This window comes from Cyrtonyx montezumae, unplaced genomic scaffold (genome assembly GCF_038088225.1).
Source record: "Cyrtonyx montezumae isolate F1298 unplaced genomic scaffold, pur_monq_1.0 scaffold_4, whole genome shotgun sequence".
NCBI classification, from domain to species: Eukaryota; Metazoa; Chordata; class Aves; order Galliformes; family Odontophoridae; genus Cyrtonyx; species Cyrtonyx montezumae.
Window position 1 is genome coordinate 15,562,286 of NW_027072045.1, and position 17,159 is coordinate 15,579,444.

The following is a 17,159-nucleotide window of genomic DNA, read 5'->3' on the forward strand; positions in this document are numbered from 1 at the left end:
TTAATGACAACCACACCTTGTTGCCACCATGTCTTTGTAATTTTTAAGAACCACGTTCTCCTTGTCATCAAAATAGAGAAGATTGAGGGACTTCAGTTCATCTGGAACACAGCAAGGTGTGCTGACATCCTGAGACAGTTTAAGCGTATGGACTATAGACTGAACCGTGGCGTGGTTTGTTGCATTTTGACTTTCCCCCAAGGGGAAAACACAGGAGCCTCTGCAGTAAAATGCATTGTATCCACTTGGGTAAATGATCCACCCTGACCAGCCAATAGCATGGAAGTCAACATAGAGTTCTCTTCGATGGCATGCTGTTACCTGACTTCTGGAAGAAGGTACTGCAGCAGCCCAAGGTGTCCTGCTCTTGCTTTCACGAGGAACACGTAATAAAGCATCATTTTTGGCAGGGTTCAGCTCTGTTTCACAGAATAAGCTATTTGTTAATCTTTCTGAAAGTCATTTTTTCTTTAAGTACAATATTCTCCAAGAAAATCTGTTTCAAAAACGTACATTAAAGATTTCAAACAACATTTTAAAATGACACAAACTATGGAAGTACTGGGAGAGGAACGTAGTCAATCATCGTTTCAGTTACTTTTCAAAATCTGCCAGGCCTGTATTTCCCCACATGGACTAAAAGGCCCCATTTCAGCAGAAACATAAAAGCTTTACATTCTGCAAACTCCACAGGCCTTTTTCAGGGCTAACTATGGTCAGAATAACTTCAATGACCTTTGTATGGCTACTCCTACATCACACATGCTATGAAGTGCTAACAGAGGGTGGAGACCACAGCCTTTTCTTCTCTCCAGTATTCTCCCCTCGGCAACTCTACCCATTCGCTTAGAAACAGAGTGCTTTCCTGAAAAGTAGTAATCTTTTATTTCATTTTATTTTTTTTCAAATTTTGGATATGAAAATATTACAACTGGGTTTAAGAAAATCTGCTAGAGGATGAAGCTTACTGACAACCCCTTTACTTTCTCAGTGTATACTCTGAGAACTCATAAATATTAATGAAGACCTCAAAATCCATGAACACAGGCTGAAAGCCACTGGTATACAGGCAGAATTCTGCAGATTGTTGTTCTGACCACAAGCAACAGGTAGATCTCAGAAATAGGAATCAGTTTCTCAATTCTGGCAGGGTATCACATATAAAGGTTGATATTAGTTAAATTGGGATGCAGGATTTCACGACAGTAATTTTCTGTTTATAACAAAAAATGAACAGGACGGTTTCTGTTTTTTAATTATTATTATTATTGTTATTACTGTAGTAGTAGTTGTTTGTTTCTGATTTGTATCAGTTTTATCAACTGGTTCTTAATTATTCCTTTTTAACATAAAAATGTAATGATTTACCAAAATACCCTCCAAGCCCTAACCATTAACTTTCTTCCTCCTTCCAGCTTTGGCTCTCTGAATTTATCTCATGCTCCAAAATCCAGCCTTAGCTGATTTAACTGGAGGACCAGTGGGAGAGGTAAGGCACTAATGTTTTGTAATTTAAGGGATAAGGGCGTTGCCTTTGATGAGAAAAAAAAAAAAAAGCCATTAATAACAATGCTAATTAGTCACTGAAGATAAATAGGTGTTCAAAAAACAAGCCAAGGACAAAGAGGTTCAAATTGCTTATCTAACAACTTCTTCCACTCTTGAAAACTGCACTTAATAACTACTTCCATTTGCTTTACCAGCATTTTCACAGTTTTCCAGGTCATTGAGTTTTTTCAGCCTAAGCTGAAAATTCTAATTTCCGTGTGAACACCACCACAAAGATAAAGTTAATAATAATAATTAAAAAAAGAAAAAAAGAAAAAAAGAAAGAAAACTCCAATTTCTCTATAGAATCATAGACAATCCAAACAAATGAAGCTTCCCTTAGGCTTCATGATTATTTTCTGCAAACACAACTTCCTTGAATAGAGGTGGCTCTACATGCTGGGCAAACTACAACCAAGAGCTATCAAGGAAATTCTGGTCAATGACAAAGCAGAACTGCAACATACACTGCATGGGTGAGGCAGCAGAAGGCAACAGATTTTTTTATATTCTAAAATAGAGTTACTGTTGTGTGAACTTACTTGTAGAAGAAGGTACAAAGCTGGAAGATCTCCGTTTATTACTGTTGGTGAAGAGGACAAGGAGAGCATTTCTACTCTCCTGCAAATTGCCCTGTCCCTTTGCAAATGCAACCAGGTCATGTTCAATTCTATTGCTGAGTAAATGTGTTGCAGTTATCAAAAAGCCATGGTTGGAGTTAATGCTTCCGACCCACTTGGAAACCTGGCAATGAAAATGAAACAAGAAAATATTGTTTCAATAATCTTTCTACTGCCTTGTGATTAAGCATAATTTATATTAGGAAAACGGAATAGGCAGCCAATATAGGAGTATAAATATATATAGTCACAGAACTGTGATAACTGTATAGACTGAATTGAGTTAATTATTTAAACCAATAATTCAACATTTAAAAGCACCACACACCTTCCCCGAAGTTACATTTACACGAAGATAATTAATTTTTGGAGAATTTACTAGTGAATAGATGAGCCTAAGAGTTAACATTGGCAATAAAATAAATCATCCCTGACTTCAGACAGAACCTTATTTTTCCTAGTAATCTTAATAACAGAATAATAAGAACTCTCCAGACTTTCCATACTATTAAAACTCATTTAAATCTAACGCAAACGTGGCATTTGAAGAAATTAGCTTATTTGAAGAAATCAGGCAAATTTACTTTCTCTAATTGTTCTAATTACAGTCTAACTAAATAAGGTCAGGCCATTCTCAAGGAAGGCTATTATGGCTCATGATACAACTCAACCAATCATCCAAGCATATTGTTCAATCTGATCATAAAGCTCAGGCAACTAAAAACACTGCCAGAGCAGATTTAAGCCTCAGAAACTATTTGAAACCTCATTTGTATTTTTGCTAAGGAAAGTCATTCTAATACTAATATAATTTAAGCATATCTACAACACAAATCTTCCAACCAGCAAATACAGAATTCTACGTACAAAGTTAAGAAAAACATTCTAACCATTATAAATTCCAGAAACACAACGTTGAAGTACACTGCACATCTCATCTACCAAAAAATTGACTAGAATTAAAAAAGAAAAAAAAAAAAGAGGAATTAAAACCTACTCGTCTCCCATAATCAACTTCTTTTTTGACGGCCTAAGGACAAATGTGCTTTAATCACACTGCCATATTTGGCCTGACATCCCTCCTACAGTCTAGGCTTGGGTTACTTAGTTCTTATCAGGTCTGTGCTGCCAGCAGCATATAAACACTTCGTTAATTCAGGCAGAACCACGTGTACTTTTGAGTGCAGCGAGAAGTGTTTTCCCCCTGCTCTGTCCTACAGTGTCTCCTCCAGAGAACCCAGAAATAAGGGCAAATTATCAGCTGAGATCTCTGTAACTGAAAATTTAGAGCTAAAATTGAAAGCCAAGAGCTCTCTGCTTACCGTCTGTGTGACATTGAACACTTCCCAACCTTCTGAGTATAAAGACAACAATCTTGACGCAATGAGATTTTTTTTTTGTGGATTACTTCCACCCTCCAGGAGCTCATACACTTCCACCTCGAAGAGAGCAACACAACAGAGCAGTAAGAAATGACATCCATCAAAATGAGAAAGATCAAGATTATATGCATTTTTTTTTTCACATCTTCACTGGAAAACTGCTCCAACTGATGAAAAAAACAAAAAAAAAAAACTGGTTTATAGCTGGTTCAACAGCAAAATGAGTATTGGTAGGTGTGTTTGAGATGCTCATTGCAGGGGAGCTGGACTAGATGACCTTTAAGGGTCCCTTCCAACTTAAACGATTCTATGATTCTGTGAGTTCAGATGCAGGACTATGCTATTATCCTGAGCATCTCTTTCAAACCTTTGATATTGCCAAAGTCCTCCAGTACGCTGTACCTTTACCCTCAGGTTTGCAAAACCTCTGTCCCTGCCTTCGTTACAGGTCACAGTCAGTGCAGGGCACGATTGCCATTTTGCCATCCTTACATTAATAGCGAATCAAGCAGTCAAATTCACAACCGAATTTCAAGACATCTCAAAAAGCAGAGAAGTCCGGCATGGTTTGAGATGGGTCTGAAGGGAAGGGTACCTTCAGGGATGGGCAGTATCTGCCAGCCAGAGCATGGTGGACTCAAACAAAGTGCCGCTCTGCAGCGAAAACGCTAATTAAATAGAAGTAAAGCAGGTTTACGTGATAAATGGTCGCACTCTCCATTCCTCCCTCGTTTTCCTTCAGGATTATTAGCAATTCTACAAGGAAGCACTTAACCGACCGTTTATTTCCCGCTTACTTTGCAGAAGTGCCGCGGATCGGCTCTCCTGGCCACGCGCCTCCTCCTTAGCTTGAACACCCTCAGCTCGGCCTTCAGCACCTGCTCGCCCCTCTCCATGGCGCTGACGTCGAAGAAGAAGCGGTCCTGCTCCACGGGAGCTGCGGGAGAGCGGCTTTTAGCCGCCGCTGCCCCCGCCGCCCCTCCGCAGCGCTGCCCCCCGCCGCCCCCGGCTCACCTCGGTCCTCGAAGCTGCGCACCACGTCGCCCTCCAGCAGCCCGGGAGCGCGGGTGATGCCGTTGGCGTCGGCCACCTTGTTGAAGAGATCCACCATGAACTGCGGCGGCTTTTTGCGGGGCAGCACGTCGGGGGGCAGCTCCTCGATGTCGAACACCTCCCGCAGCCGCTGCAGCGCAGCCGCCTGCACCTCGTCCCGCGGCACGGCGGCCAGGGGCAGGGCAGCGAGCTCCGTCAGCCCCAGCAGCCACGCCAGCCCCAGCAGCCGGGTCAGACGCAGACGCAGCCACGGCCTCCCGCCCGCCATGGCCGGGGCGCCGGGTCTCGGCCTCGCGGCTCCGCTCTCCGCTCAGCTCTGACGGCCGCTGTGCCCCGGGGCTGTGTCGCCGCGCCTCACCCGGGCCATTAAGGCCCCGTCAAGGCTCAATGGGGCTCGCGAACATCTGAGCGCACTGCGGGGAGCGCGGTCTTTTCCACTCCCCGCTCGGCCCCAGGCTCCCACCCGTGCTCAAAGAATGAGGATGAGCCTCTGAAACTTTCTCCACCCTGTAGGGCTCAGCAGAGACGCAGAAACGAGCGTGCGGGCCTGGACCCTTAGCTGGCTGGGGACGTGGCTTCTGCTCTCCCCGGGCAGCGAGAGGAGTTGCACTCAGTGATCTTGCTGTGTCCCTTCAGGATATTCTAGGATTCTCAAAGCAGCCAAGCTTCAGCATAAGGGGTATATGTGTAATGATACGCAAACTAAATTCAACTTTCAGCATTTTTCTCTCCATCCTCCAACATAAACCACCAACCATGAAATCTTGAGGCAACATGCCCACTAGTCATTTTCAAGGCAGTCTGTCGACTTCAAAGGAGCAATTTTATATTGCTGAAGGTCTACGCTGCACTGCCTGTTCTGCTTGTGCCACATGGGCCGCAGCCTCTCCAGGCAGAAAAGGGAAGCAGGTTATGGGGTAGGTAGACATGTCCCACCACTCCTGCTTATGTGCACTACTGGGGACAGTAGTATTTGCATGTGGGCCATAGGAGAAAGACATGGTGGCTGTGTTAATCACTCTAAGTTAGCCTTTTAAAGGAAAAAATAGAACTGGGATCATTCAAGCAGCTCCGCTGCTCTCAAGCAGAAATATAGAATCATTAAGGTGGTAAAAAAGCACTAAGATCATCTAGCCCAACTGTCCACCTACCACCAACATTCCCCATGAAACCATGCCCCTCAGTACCACATCTACATGTTTCTTGGACACCTCCAGGGATGGTCTCCCCGGACAACACATTCCAGTAACCAACCAACCACTGTTTCAGAGAAGTTTTTCCCAATATCCAACCTGAAACACCCCTGACTCTCAAGTTGAGAGCATTACCTCTCATCCTGTTGCTGTTCCTGGGAAAAACGGCTGACTCCCACCTCACTACTGCCTCCTTTCAGGCAGCAGTGGAGAGCAATGAGGTCTCCTCTGAACTGAACAATCCCAGTTCCCTCAGCTGCTCCCATAACACTTGTGATCCAGACCCTTCACAGCTTTGCTGCCTTTCTCTGGACATGTTCCAGGGCCTGGGGATCCTAAGGCTCTTAGCAGTGGCTCTTCAGCTTCAGACTCCCTCCTACTGTCATTTCTTCCAGCCTTCAGCTGTTGCTGTAGCAGCCAAATGTTTGGAGGAAAAAAAAAAAAGACAGTTATTATTGCTGCTTTGCTGATCCATTCCACCACATGAGGTGCAGAGAACTGATGTAGGAAAGGAGAAGCAGTGAGAAGTTAATCAGACCAGTTTAAAGAGCACTGTTGGTGCGCATAAAACTGCAACCAACTTTAATCCTCAAAATTCTCCAGTTGTCTTCAAAGAGTTGTAGGTACCTTGGCTCACAGCTAATAGCAGTGGTTGATGGTTGAAGTAATACTCATTGCAACTACCTGCCTGAGAGCATGGAAGAAGATGAGTAAGAACTGTTTTTCAGTCATCCTAAAAGCTCAGTTTCCACTCTAATGCTTCTTTACGTGCTCATCCTTACAAACCCTACCCTGCCCTTGGGCCTCTTCATTTACTCCTAGTATCCTCCCTAGGCATATACCTCCATTTCTGCTCCCCTGGTGCTGCTTCCAGACATTAATGTCTGGAAATGCATAGCTAGGGTTCCCAAACAACCTTAACTCTGCCCTAGAGGCAAAGATTTATGAAAAAATCCTCTCTGTTTAATATAAGCTGGGACCACAAACAATGAAATGCCTCAATCATAGTAGTGCAACTGCAGAAATTCTAGCCTACTGCTAGCCAAACGTAACCCACTGAGTGCTGTGTTCTTTTATTTTCATATTTCTGATTAGGCAAACAACATAATGAAAGCCTCTCTCCTTATTCTTTCGTAAGAATGTATGACTCACCACTTATGTAAGCCTTATACAGGAGTTGGTCATAGCTCCACTGATGATACTACATTCTAGTTTGCAATTAGTGCAAGGCTTCAACCTCCCTGTTCTGTACCATCAAAATAGCACATTCTCTCCATTTACATGTTACTAGCAGTGTGGCTTTGGGAGCCTAGGAAAAGCAAGGCGTCTATAGGGAACTACGATACACAGTTAGCAACATAAAATTATAGGTGGATTCTCCAAAGGATTCAGCATTGGCATTGCTTTTCCTTCTCCCTCTCAGATGAGTGGATAAACAGCTTGGAGGTAGAGTTCAAAATTGCCTGGCTTTCAGGAATAGCTTATGGGTAAGAACACCGGGATTTATTCTGTGGCCTATCACCACCTCATCTCTGATCACATAGCAGTTATTATGGGGCAGCAACACTGAAACAGCATGGTTATCCCATTGCATCATTAGCTGGCAGAGCAAAGTCTACTTGTGAGCCTTTGTTGCGTATTTCAGAGCCCTAACATATTTGGTCTTAAATGCATAGTCAGCCCTGCCATTCAGGAATGAGGAGCTCAGCTCTCATTATACTTCCCTTCTCCCTTAATTTGTCAGTATTTGTTTCGTTTTAGCACAAACCCCTTGAAACTAGTGAACAGAGCAGGCTGGAAGTTGCATCCTTCTCAGAATAGTGGCCTAACTCTTCTCTGTATCTTTCTGTCCAGGTTCCATAATTTCCAGTTTTGATGATCCACAGAAATTTCTTCTTTCTGGATAAAAGAGTTGTTTCTTGTTTGCTAGGCACAGAATGATGCACTGCAGTCTTCACTGTGGCTTATGCCTGGAGGGACAAAAAAACAAACAAACAAACAAACACCAAAGGTGTTTCACTTACTTCACAGAAGCTGCCTTAGAAACATTTTAAAAAGAAGAGGAACAATTCTTGCATGAAAGGAATCAGATTTCTCTCTGCTTCTAGCATTAAAGGCAGCAAAAACAGAGTCACCAACAAAAGGTAAGAATTACTAAGGAAAGCTTTATCTTCTCATTCTTAGCTAAAGGAACAGGACGGTACCACATCAGCAATACCACATGAAGTAGGAATGTTGACATCACCCCAGAGCCTAGAATAGCAATCCCATGAGGGGTGGGTAGATGGAGAGAGCCACGGAGTTAGTAAGCGTACATTCAGCATTTAGCTTGAATGTTGGAATAGAGAAATTATAAATGGCCTTAAGTAGCAGAGAGGTTTTACCATTTATCTAATATATAAATATCTCTCCCAAGGGAGGGAAAACTCCCAAGTGCAGACTTGCCAGCACTTCCTGACTCCAAGGCATGTGCCCTACTCAAGCCCTTCAAAAACTGGACTGTCAGCATTTTGTTTGATAGTTTTGTGTAAACTGCAATTGCTGAATTCATGATCTAGACAAGAAGATGCCATATTATCTTTGTTTTTTTTTTTTCCAGCTAGGATTCTTAGTACTCTGCAATCATTTTCTGAAGCATTTCCAAAACGTGCAAGATTTTCTTGCCTTTTCCCCCTGAAGACTGCATCAGACAGATGGCAAAAAAGAAGGCAATAAAGTATCTCACGCAAAGTCTCTGAGCAGCTTATAGCAGAATTCAGATCTCCCTGCTCCTACAAAACCAAATAATTATGCCACATTTTAAACCATCTCAGTGACTACATTGCCTAACTTTATTAATTCCTATTTTTTCCTGATGGTTTAATTCATTGATTGGCCAAGTACTGATAAAGTTTCTACAGGGTCTCTTACGATCTAATCTCTTCACTATCTTCATATATAAACTAAGAAAGCACAGCCACAACCAGCACAAGAGGAACTGCATCACGCGAGATCTTTCTTCTCAATGAACCACTGATATACATAGGTTACTCCAAAAGTAACATCTCCTATTCATTTCCATGGAAACTACAACAGATACAAAGAGTACAATAGCACCATTTGATAATGCAGATTCTCAGCTGTGAATCACTTTTTCAACATAGTCACCACTATTAACTATGTGTTTTCACCAGTGCTGAACAAAGAGCCTGCAAGCTGAGCTCTAACAATCTGCACCAGGGGAGGTGAGACCCATTGTTTCACAGCTGCCATGACAATGTTGTTACTAGGAAAATGTAGCCCATGTAATCCATCTTTCATTGTCCTGAACAGATGGAGATCAGAAGGGGACAAATCCAAACTATAGAGCGAGTGTGCTGGTGCGGTCTAGCCAAGACTGGCAATGTGTTGCACGGACTTCAAACTGGTGTGGGAATCTGGTGTTGTTGTGTAGAAGAGATCTCCTCTAGCCAGACTCAGGAAGTTTGAGCCTTTAGCTTAGTCAGCGTCGCAATGTAGTGGTCAGAGTTGATTACCCAGGCTCCAGGAAATCCAGAAAGATCACCCCTTTCCTATCCCAAAAAACAGATGAGGAATCCACATTTTGTTCAATAGATTCTGACAAATTTGCATACGTTGTTCTTTCTGTTCCTGTATGAGCGCTTGTGGGACACACCTGGAACAAACTGCAATATTCCAGTGTTGCCACCACCATTTCCAACCTATTGAAGCCAATATCCAACTCCATACACAGTTTGCTGGTTGTAATCCACTGATTCGTGCAGACAAGCTGATCAAGACACATTTTGTTTCATGGTGTGAAAACTGCACATGGCTGTCCTTAACATGATTTGTCTTTCAAGTCACTGTCACCATCGCCTCACTGTGCTCCCATCCACTGCTTAGTCTCCATAAACATTCAGTAAGCATCAGTGGGTGTCAGTGGATGCATTTTTTTTCTGCATGGAGGAATTCAGTGATAAACCTTTGCTTCATATGCACTTTGACATAGACACCATTTTGTCAGACTGCCCCTCTGCTGCCATGGTGACAAACCATAATAGTTCAACCTCCACTGTCATACATCCACGTCTGCCTGACACAATGGGCCAACATAATAAAATAGGAGGCATTACTTTCAGAGCAGCCTTTGTATATCTGTTCCTCAACACCTTCTCTATCCAAGAGAGAAAACTGCTTAGACCAGTATTGCTAATATTTGTCACTGGAAACACAGCAGTATGCAAAAGAGATGCAAGCCAGGTAATTAGCCCACCAATTTCATTATTCTTCTACCCGGTTCCTTATCTTAAAGATAACATTATTTGATGCTGGAAAAAATTGTCACCGTTTTGAAAACAAAAGCATTAGTTGAGCTGTTTTCTTTAAGATAAGTTTGTCAAGTGAATTTCAAATGAATTACTTGAATGCTGCTTCTCAGTGACAGCTCTCCCTGAAGAACCCACCCTGCAGCAGTAACTATCACACTGCTTTTTCTACTTACGTGATGCCTTCCTAGATGTCTTTTTTCCTGATGAAGCATGACTTTTAACGTGTCTCTTCCCTCCAAACATTTTAATATATTTTAAAATATACTAGAGAATTCTCTCCTGCCACACCGATGCTGTTATGAGGAGTCCCCTCTTATTTTCAGTTACTCAATAACATCCTGGTTTACCAAACCAGGATGAGTCTGCTGACTCTTAGCAACTGCCAGACACTTTCTATCTTAAAAGTTTTCCCTACACACTAGTGATGGGGGGGATTTCATACACTATCAAACTGAGCTAATGGGGACACGAGGAAAGAGACCCAGATTTAATTGCATACTAATATCATTATGACAAAGAACACTTAATATCTAGCTTTACCTATGCTGTAATTATCAAGAATAGGAAATCGAGGCGTGAAGATGTCTTCACTGCCTTCCCCATCTCCTTGATTTTTGATAAATGTGTCCCGAACAGCATTTGGAGTTCAGGCCAAAAACAGATCCCACAAGACCGATCTGTCTACCTGTGTAATAGGCACTTTTCAAGAATGCAACTCACCTGTATTCGTCCTGTCCATTCAGCAAGATCAATAAGCACACTGAAATTGGAGAAAGACTAACATTCAGCGACGATTTCAATCACATACACACAGGATTCCAGATGATAACGCATTTTAGCCCTGATGATGGCCAATGTCAGAAGGTGAGGTCCTTGAGGAATGGCAATCAGCCCATCAATATCAGAGGTGGAAAATTCAGTCTTTGAGACTTTGAGTGGCTCAGAGAAAGGGTTTTATAAACAACAAAAATTCTGCAAAGTCCTTTGGAAAACCAGGGCCCTCCTGCTGCAGCTTTTTGAGGGACAGAGATTGCACTACCAGCAAGACAGTCAAAATCTGTAGCAATTTTGGAATCAAAAGCAGCAATCAAAAGCAGAGCATGTCACTTGTGTACAAATGGGTATGGCTGGATGTCACCTGAAGCCAAGACTTCCAAATTTAACAGCCCAATTCTGTACCGCTTTACTTGCAAGGATGACATTTATTAGCTGTAGTAGACTCAGTTCTTCACATTATACACTCCACTGAAAAGAGGCCGAGACAGAGCACTCATTTATGGATTTAAAAATATCTTCCATGATTGTAATTCACTGTTTCTATCCTATCTGTCCATTCAGTGACCTGCTAACATTTCTTTTGTGCTGGGGTATAATGGTTCAGAAGAGTCAACCACCTGCAGCAGAACCTGTAGGTCAGAATTTAATTCTTTCACTGAAGTTTCATACATCAACGTAATCAAGTGTTCAGCAAAAGGATGAACAGAGAATAAATGCTTGGAAGAATATAAAACAAGAAAAGGATGGGAAAAGGGAATAAAGCACCTTACTAACCAATGCTAAAGCTGCCTTCCAAATATTTACAGTGTGAAACAAGAACCAATTTTTTTTTTTGGTCTATTTAAGGACTCTATTGTTTCATGCTGAAATGACTTTCCTTAATGAGATTTAACTTGATGACTACTAAATTAACATCTGTATTTTGATCTTTTCAACTTCCTGATGAGGTAAGAAAAATTGTAAGATAGTAGCATTGCACACAGAGTGATTTTTGTAATCATACACGAAGTAACCACCACACACTGCAGCACTGGATACTTGCAAAATGGAAGAGTAAAATAAAAGCTTGTGACAATATTACATACCTATTAACTATCCGAAGGCAAATGCATCTGAGTGCATAATCATTAGTCAGGAACCGCTTCATATCTTCTTCAGTGATATGAAGTGATTTCACACAGGTAAAGAAAAACAAAAAGCTCAGATACAGCATCTAATCTGGAATAAGAATAGTATTATTCTTAAATAACTCTGTTACTGACAAATGTCTCAGCCATTCCAGAACAACTTTCACCTATAAGTCAGTCTGTAGACAATCTCACACGTGTTTTTGAGATGAAATACTTCAAAATATCCTTGTATATTCATTCTGTCTTTTAAATATCCACTTGTACTGGAAAAACCTAGCTGCTAGGGCACATCATTTGAAGCTGTATGAAAACCAGACTCGTTCTTAAAGATAATTAGAATCATGTAGCCACACTACACAGGAAAAGATGGCTTCCCCACTCCATCCTCCCCCCAGCTCAGGAAGACTTCTAGAACAGACTTTCGTTTCTAATTTTTTAATAAGTCCACAAAAGCCAAGGATTTATAAAAGCACATGAAGTTCCATTTACATCAATAGATCATCAGTAAGAAGCTCCAAACATTCCTTAGTATAGGAACAATGTCTTCAAGACTGGAAGTAGTACATAAAACAGGATACCAGAACTGGTAGCTAAGGTGACAACAGCAGCTTCGCTGATCATGACTTCCTGGATTGCTCCTGGAGCATGGACAGGGGTGCATGTTGGGATGATACCCAACTGAAATCCTCTATAGCTTTGGAGAGAACAGCAAGATTACATTAATTCTTTCACTGATCCATTTTAAGTCATATCAACAGATCTACAATTTTCTAGGTGTTTTTGCAATTGCAACCTAGATTCTTGGTTTTACTTCTCTCTGGAAAAAGAGTATATAAATATAATGGTATCAGAAAAAGGTGTCAGGAAAAGGTGCAACAGGCCCACCTTCAAATATCATGAGGAAGAAAAGGAGATTCTTCAATGGTCTGTCCTCTCCAGTCCCAATCTGTGAGAAGCTGACTAACTGGTTATTGAAACAGTGAAACACCACTTCTTGTGAATATCTGCAGATCCTTCTGTACAGAATAAAAACAGAAGGAAAAGCCATCCGAAGTATCTTAAAGACTACTTTTCTTTAGCATAAAGTAACCCAGTTTGTATTCTTGCTTCACCATTCACCTTTCAGTGTTTGTACTTGAAATGAAAACAAAATAATAACAACAACAAAACAAAAAACGAAACAGAAGTAACTCAGATCTCCCTTTCCTTGACAGCTTAGCATCAGGGAGGATATTAGGCACATCTAACTGTTCCTACTTTAAGTCATGCAGTAATTTAATGTTGCTGTGAAGATGTGCAAGACTGTCATTTTCCTCTCACTACCTAACCGTTCCCCCCTTCCCCCACCACCCCAATTTCTTTATTTAACACATCAGCAATTTAACATAGTACTTGGGTTTGTTACAATTAATCAGATTCTCCGTTCTTGGAAGAAAACAGGTATTAGAATTTATCTGACTGGCAGGAAGACTGAGATTCTCTTATCTATCTATCTGTGGAACAGGCAGAAGCATATGCAGAAGTTACACATCATATTATGACTGTATGAACACGAGTGATTATAATCAGAAAAAATACAGTAAAGTCACTCCCCCTCTGACAACCTTGATCCTCACAAAAGATTATGTGCTAACAGGGAAATGAAGAATTTTCTAATAGAGATCAATAACAGTGAGACTTACACCATAATGGGATCTCAATTACCAGTCCACAGCCTGTGACAAACACAATGGTTACTGTTATCTCACTGGTAAGAAATACCATGCTGAGCAGTTGACAGTGGTGTATAGGACTACGACTGAATCACTGATTATGGGGTAAATTCCTAACACTTTTCCATGAATATCAACTGTCAGGCTTCTTATTTTTGTGATTCAACCTCTGTGGGAATAGACTATTTTTCATGGTAAGTAGTAATGTAAGTCACACTGCATTTGTTAGATGCTAGCAACAATGAAAGCAGCAACATTAAAAGCAAATTCTTATTACTAATGAAAGCCTCTTAATGATTTCAATACTCTTGTCAGTACAAGTGAACCTCTCATGCTGATCACAATCTTTTCTCTCGATGTTACACTGTGTGCCCAGTGACCACTTAAGTAACATACAGAAAACTGAGAAAAGTTCTTGGAATTTCACAGAAATCAAATAAATGCCCACAGCAACATCCATGGCTCTTACTGAAGTAAAAAGTCAGCACGCATTCTTCATCCCATCATTTCTTCTAAAGAAAAGGTGATATTTTGTATTGCTTCACCTATGAGGTAGGTAGCACTTTCATATAAATAACTTAAACTGGAAATGAAGCCAGCACAAAGCCTGCAATGAGTGCTGCATCACTGCTTGCTCAAGTCATTTAATAAATCATGAACACAAATTTCTCTTTCAAAAGATGAACAGTAAGTCTTTGACAGCAGAGTACTGGCCGAGAGGTGCCTTCTCTTGACAGAGGTCAGCGGAATTCTGGCTTCAGTCTCCACACACCTTCACCATTTGGGTTCCTATGAAAGGTGCAGAGATTGCGAAGAAGTTCTCTAAAGACACATGACTGTGCTGCAGGCAGCCTGGACTCAAATTCCTGCAGGATTTCCTGAGTACTAGCTTCACCGTCCACGCGGGCCTGGAACGCTATGAAGTTCCGCACATTCACCAGCAATTCATCATATTCTGTTGAACCTGGGGCTGAAGTGGGCGCTTGGTGAAGATTCTCACCTCCCTCATTCCCCGTCCGTTGTGGTAAAATAAGGTGGTTTCTTGCCCTCATCTTAGCTAATAAGGATGAAGAATCTAATACAGCAGATGACGTATCTCCAGTTTCCGATTTTCCATCAAAGTGCATCGAACTATTCTTCACATTTTCTTTCTTTAATGCATCTGCATCCTACAAGTAAACACACAGACTATGTATTTCAAGATCCACAGAATCTGTTTAACAAAATCTGCTTGCTGTTTAGACTTAACTAACATCTGAGCACAAGGAGCTGAACATTTGTAATAAACTTTGGAAGTGAAAGAAAAGCATAGCTGATCTTGAGACAGACAAGCAGAGCACACTGTAGTTAGCTGTATCTGATTAGACAAGATGCTATTTCAAAAAATGAAAAACTCTTGGGTGACTGAAAATTCTGGAAGCCTACATAGTCATATGAAGAATAGATATGAGAGTATAGATCAGTATAAGTCAGAACATTTTAATATATATATGTATATAAGCTATTAAAAGATAAACACTAGTTTGCCTCTCTTACCTTGCACTTTTTCCCGGGTGATGCACAAGTGGAATGAGAAGAAAGCAGCATAGGGTTTCTTTTTTGACCAAACCGACTCCTAAACATGCGAAAGAATTAACTCCATAAGAAATCTCTCACAAAATTAGGATATTTTTGCCAAAGCCAATGATTGGGTTTGCATTGTAGGATTCTCAAGAGTGCTCTACTAACCTCTCTCCTGAACTGTGAAACAGCAATGCTTTTTTATACTTTAGAATGGATTACTTTCTAGCCTCAAAAAATGCCATTTTGTCTTATTAAATCATATTAAAATCACATTGAAACAAATGAAAAATGATACATGTTACTACAAATACTGGGTGCAAAAAGAAATAATCCACATTATTCTAAGGGACTCTTCTATTTTTGGATAAGCAGTGTGAGAAATGAACATACTTTACTCCTGAAGGTGCACCTGAAAGTCCACTCATGCCTGTCCAGGTGGGCACACCAGAGGCAGCTCCTAAGCATCGCTGTCGAGAGACTTTTAAGGCTTTTAGTGCATCCTGGGCCACTCTGTTTGCTTCTGCTTCTACCAGCACATAATCTGCACTGGAAGCTTCCATAATGACATCGTGCTTCATTACACTGTGTACCCCTAGTGAACAGAGCACACAGGAAAAGTTGAAGGAGGACACCTGTTAATTGAAATGTTAATCTTAAATGAACACTTCAATCTTTATTTTATTTTTTTTCAGATCGATTACATTCAGCACTTCAGTACAGTCATTTCTAGTAAGAGATCCCCCTTCTATCAGTTGAGCAATCAATTTGACAGTAAACCACTTTTGGTGTGCAGATGAGGTCATTATTCACAAAAGACTTAGCAATTATGTGGTTAAATTGATCATTTCTGTTGTTATGGTCAGGACAAACAGAAGTGGAAGGCTTGCCTAAATGAAGGTTGGTTACATATTTATTTCCAGAAGAAACACTGTATTATGTCCATATCCAAAGGAGTTTCTGGAAGGCAACAAGCACATTCCTACCTCAGCAACGGACATTTTAACACATGACAGTGACGGCCTAGATAAACTGCTCTCTCATGTGCATAAGCTTTGTATAGATCTGTTTAAATAGCCTGTCACCATTGAATAAATTAAATATCAAAAATTACCTGTTTTCTTGAAGAGTTTCTCCAAGACATAATCATCATTTTTCTTTGGGTCTAACTCCTGCTCCTCACTGTTCTCCTTCCTGTAGTGCTTTTGTTTCACTAGGTGAGGAATACGCTCCCCTTCAAACTTGGCATCCTTGTGATGCTTCTTCTTAGACCTCTCCTTGTGGCTGTCATGTGATAGCATATCCACTCTGTGCTTTGTTTTTGAGGTACATTTATAATGATTATTATCCAATTGCCCACCTTCTGTTTTATCAGCCTGCTTTCCCTGAGAGCCAGCTGCACCACACAGAAGGCGAAAATCTCCCTCCGTGTTTTCATTAGCTACTTCATGTTCTTCCTCAGTCACCACGGTGTTCTCTGAAGACTCTGGATCACCTGGCAATGACTGGAACAGAGATCTGTCAGCTCTTTCCAAGCTTTCCTGCTTGCTTTTAGTCACTGAATTTATATGTGCATTATCTTTTGCATAGCTATTTTGATCAAAAGTTTCCAAATTTCCTTTGACTTCCTTGCTTGTCTCTATTGCTTCAGGAGAATTTGCCATGTAGCTGGTTAAGTGGGAACTAGATGACTTGCTGTACTTTGGTGAGCTGCTTTTTTGTGGATGGAGATCACCTTTCAAAGTGTCATCATCAGCTGGCCTTTCGAGTTTCTGTTTCAACTGGTGTTTAGGGACTTGAACATCTGAACCAGTACCTAAGGGATGAATAAAATTAGGACAAATTTATTTTTTGTTTATTAACACTTCAAACAT

General features: G+C 41.1%; 2 protein-coding genes across 2 annotated transcripts in view; both read right to left on the reverse strand.

The window, feature by feature from the left end:
* Positions 1–4,871, reverse strand: LOC136055058 (bone morphogenetic protein 2-like). The gene is made up of 5 exons (XM_065746665.1): positions 4,565–4,871; positions 4,348–4,487; positions 3,491–3,607; positions 2,091–2,292; positions 1–419 (listed from the first exon to the last, which is right to left on the reverse strand). The coding sequence occupies exons 1-5, from the start codon at positions 4,869–4,871 to the stop codon at positions 1–3; spliced, it is 1,185 nt and encodes a 394-aa protein (XP_065602737.1).
* An 8,307-nt stretch (positions 4,872–13,178) lies between these two features.
* The window catches only part of ERCC6 (ERCC excision repair 6, chromatin remodeling factor), a 44,231-nt gene continuing 40,250 nt past the window's right edge, over positions 13,179–17,159 (reverse strand). Inside the window, exons 18-21 of the mRNA XM_065746188.1 lie at positions 16,400–17,101; positions 15,679–15,880; positions 15,262–15,340; positions 13,179–14,894 (exon numbers count right to left, since the gene is read on the reverse strand). Of these exons, the coding sequence (XP_065602260.1) occupies positions 14,466–14,894; positions 15,262–15,340; positions 15,679–15,880; positions 16,400–17,101 (1,412 nt within the window). The 3' untranslated portion in view covers positions 13,179–14,465. The remainder of the gene's footprint in view (positions 14,895–15,261; positions 15,341–15,678; positions 15,881–16,399; positions 17,102–17,159) is intronic.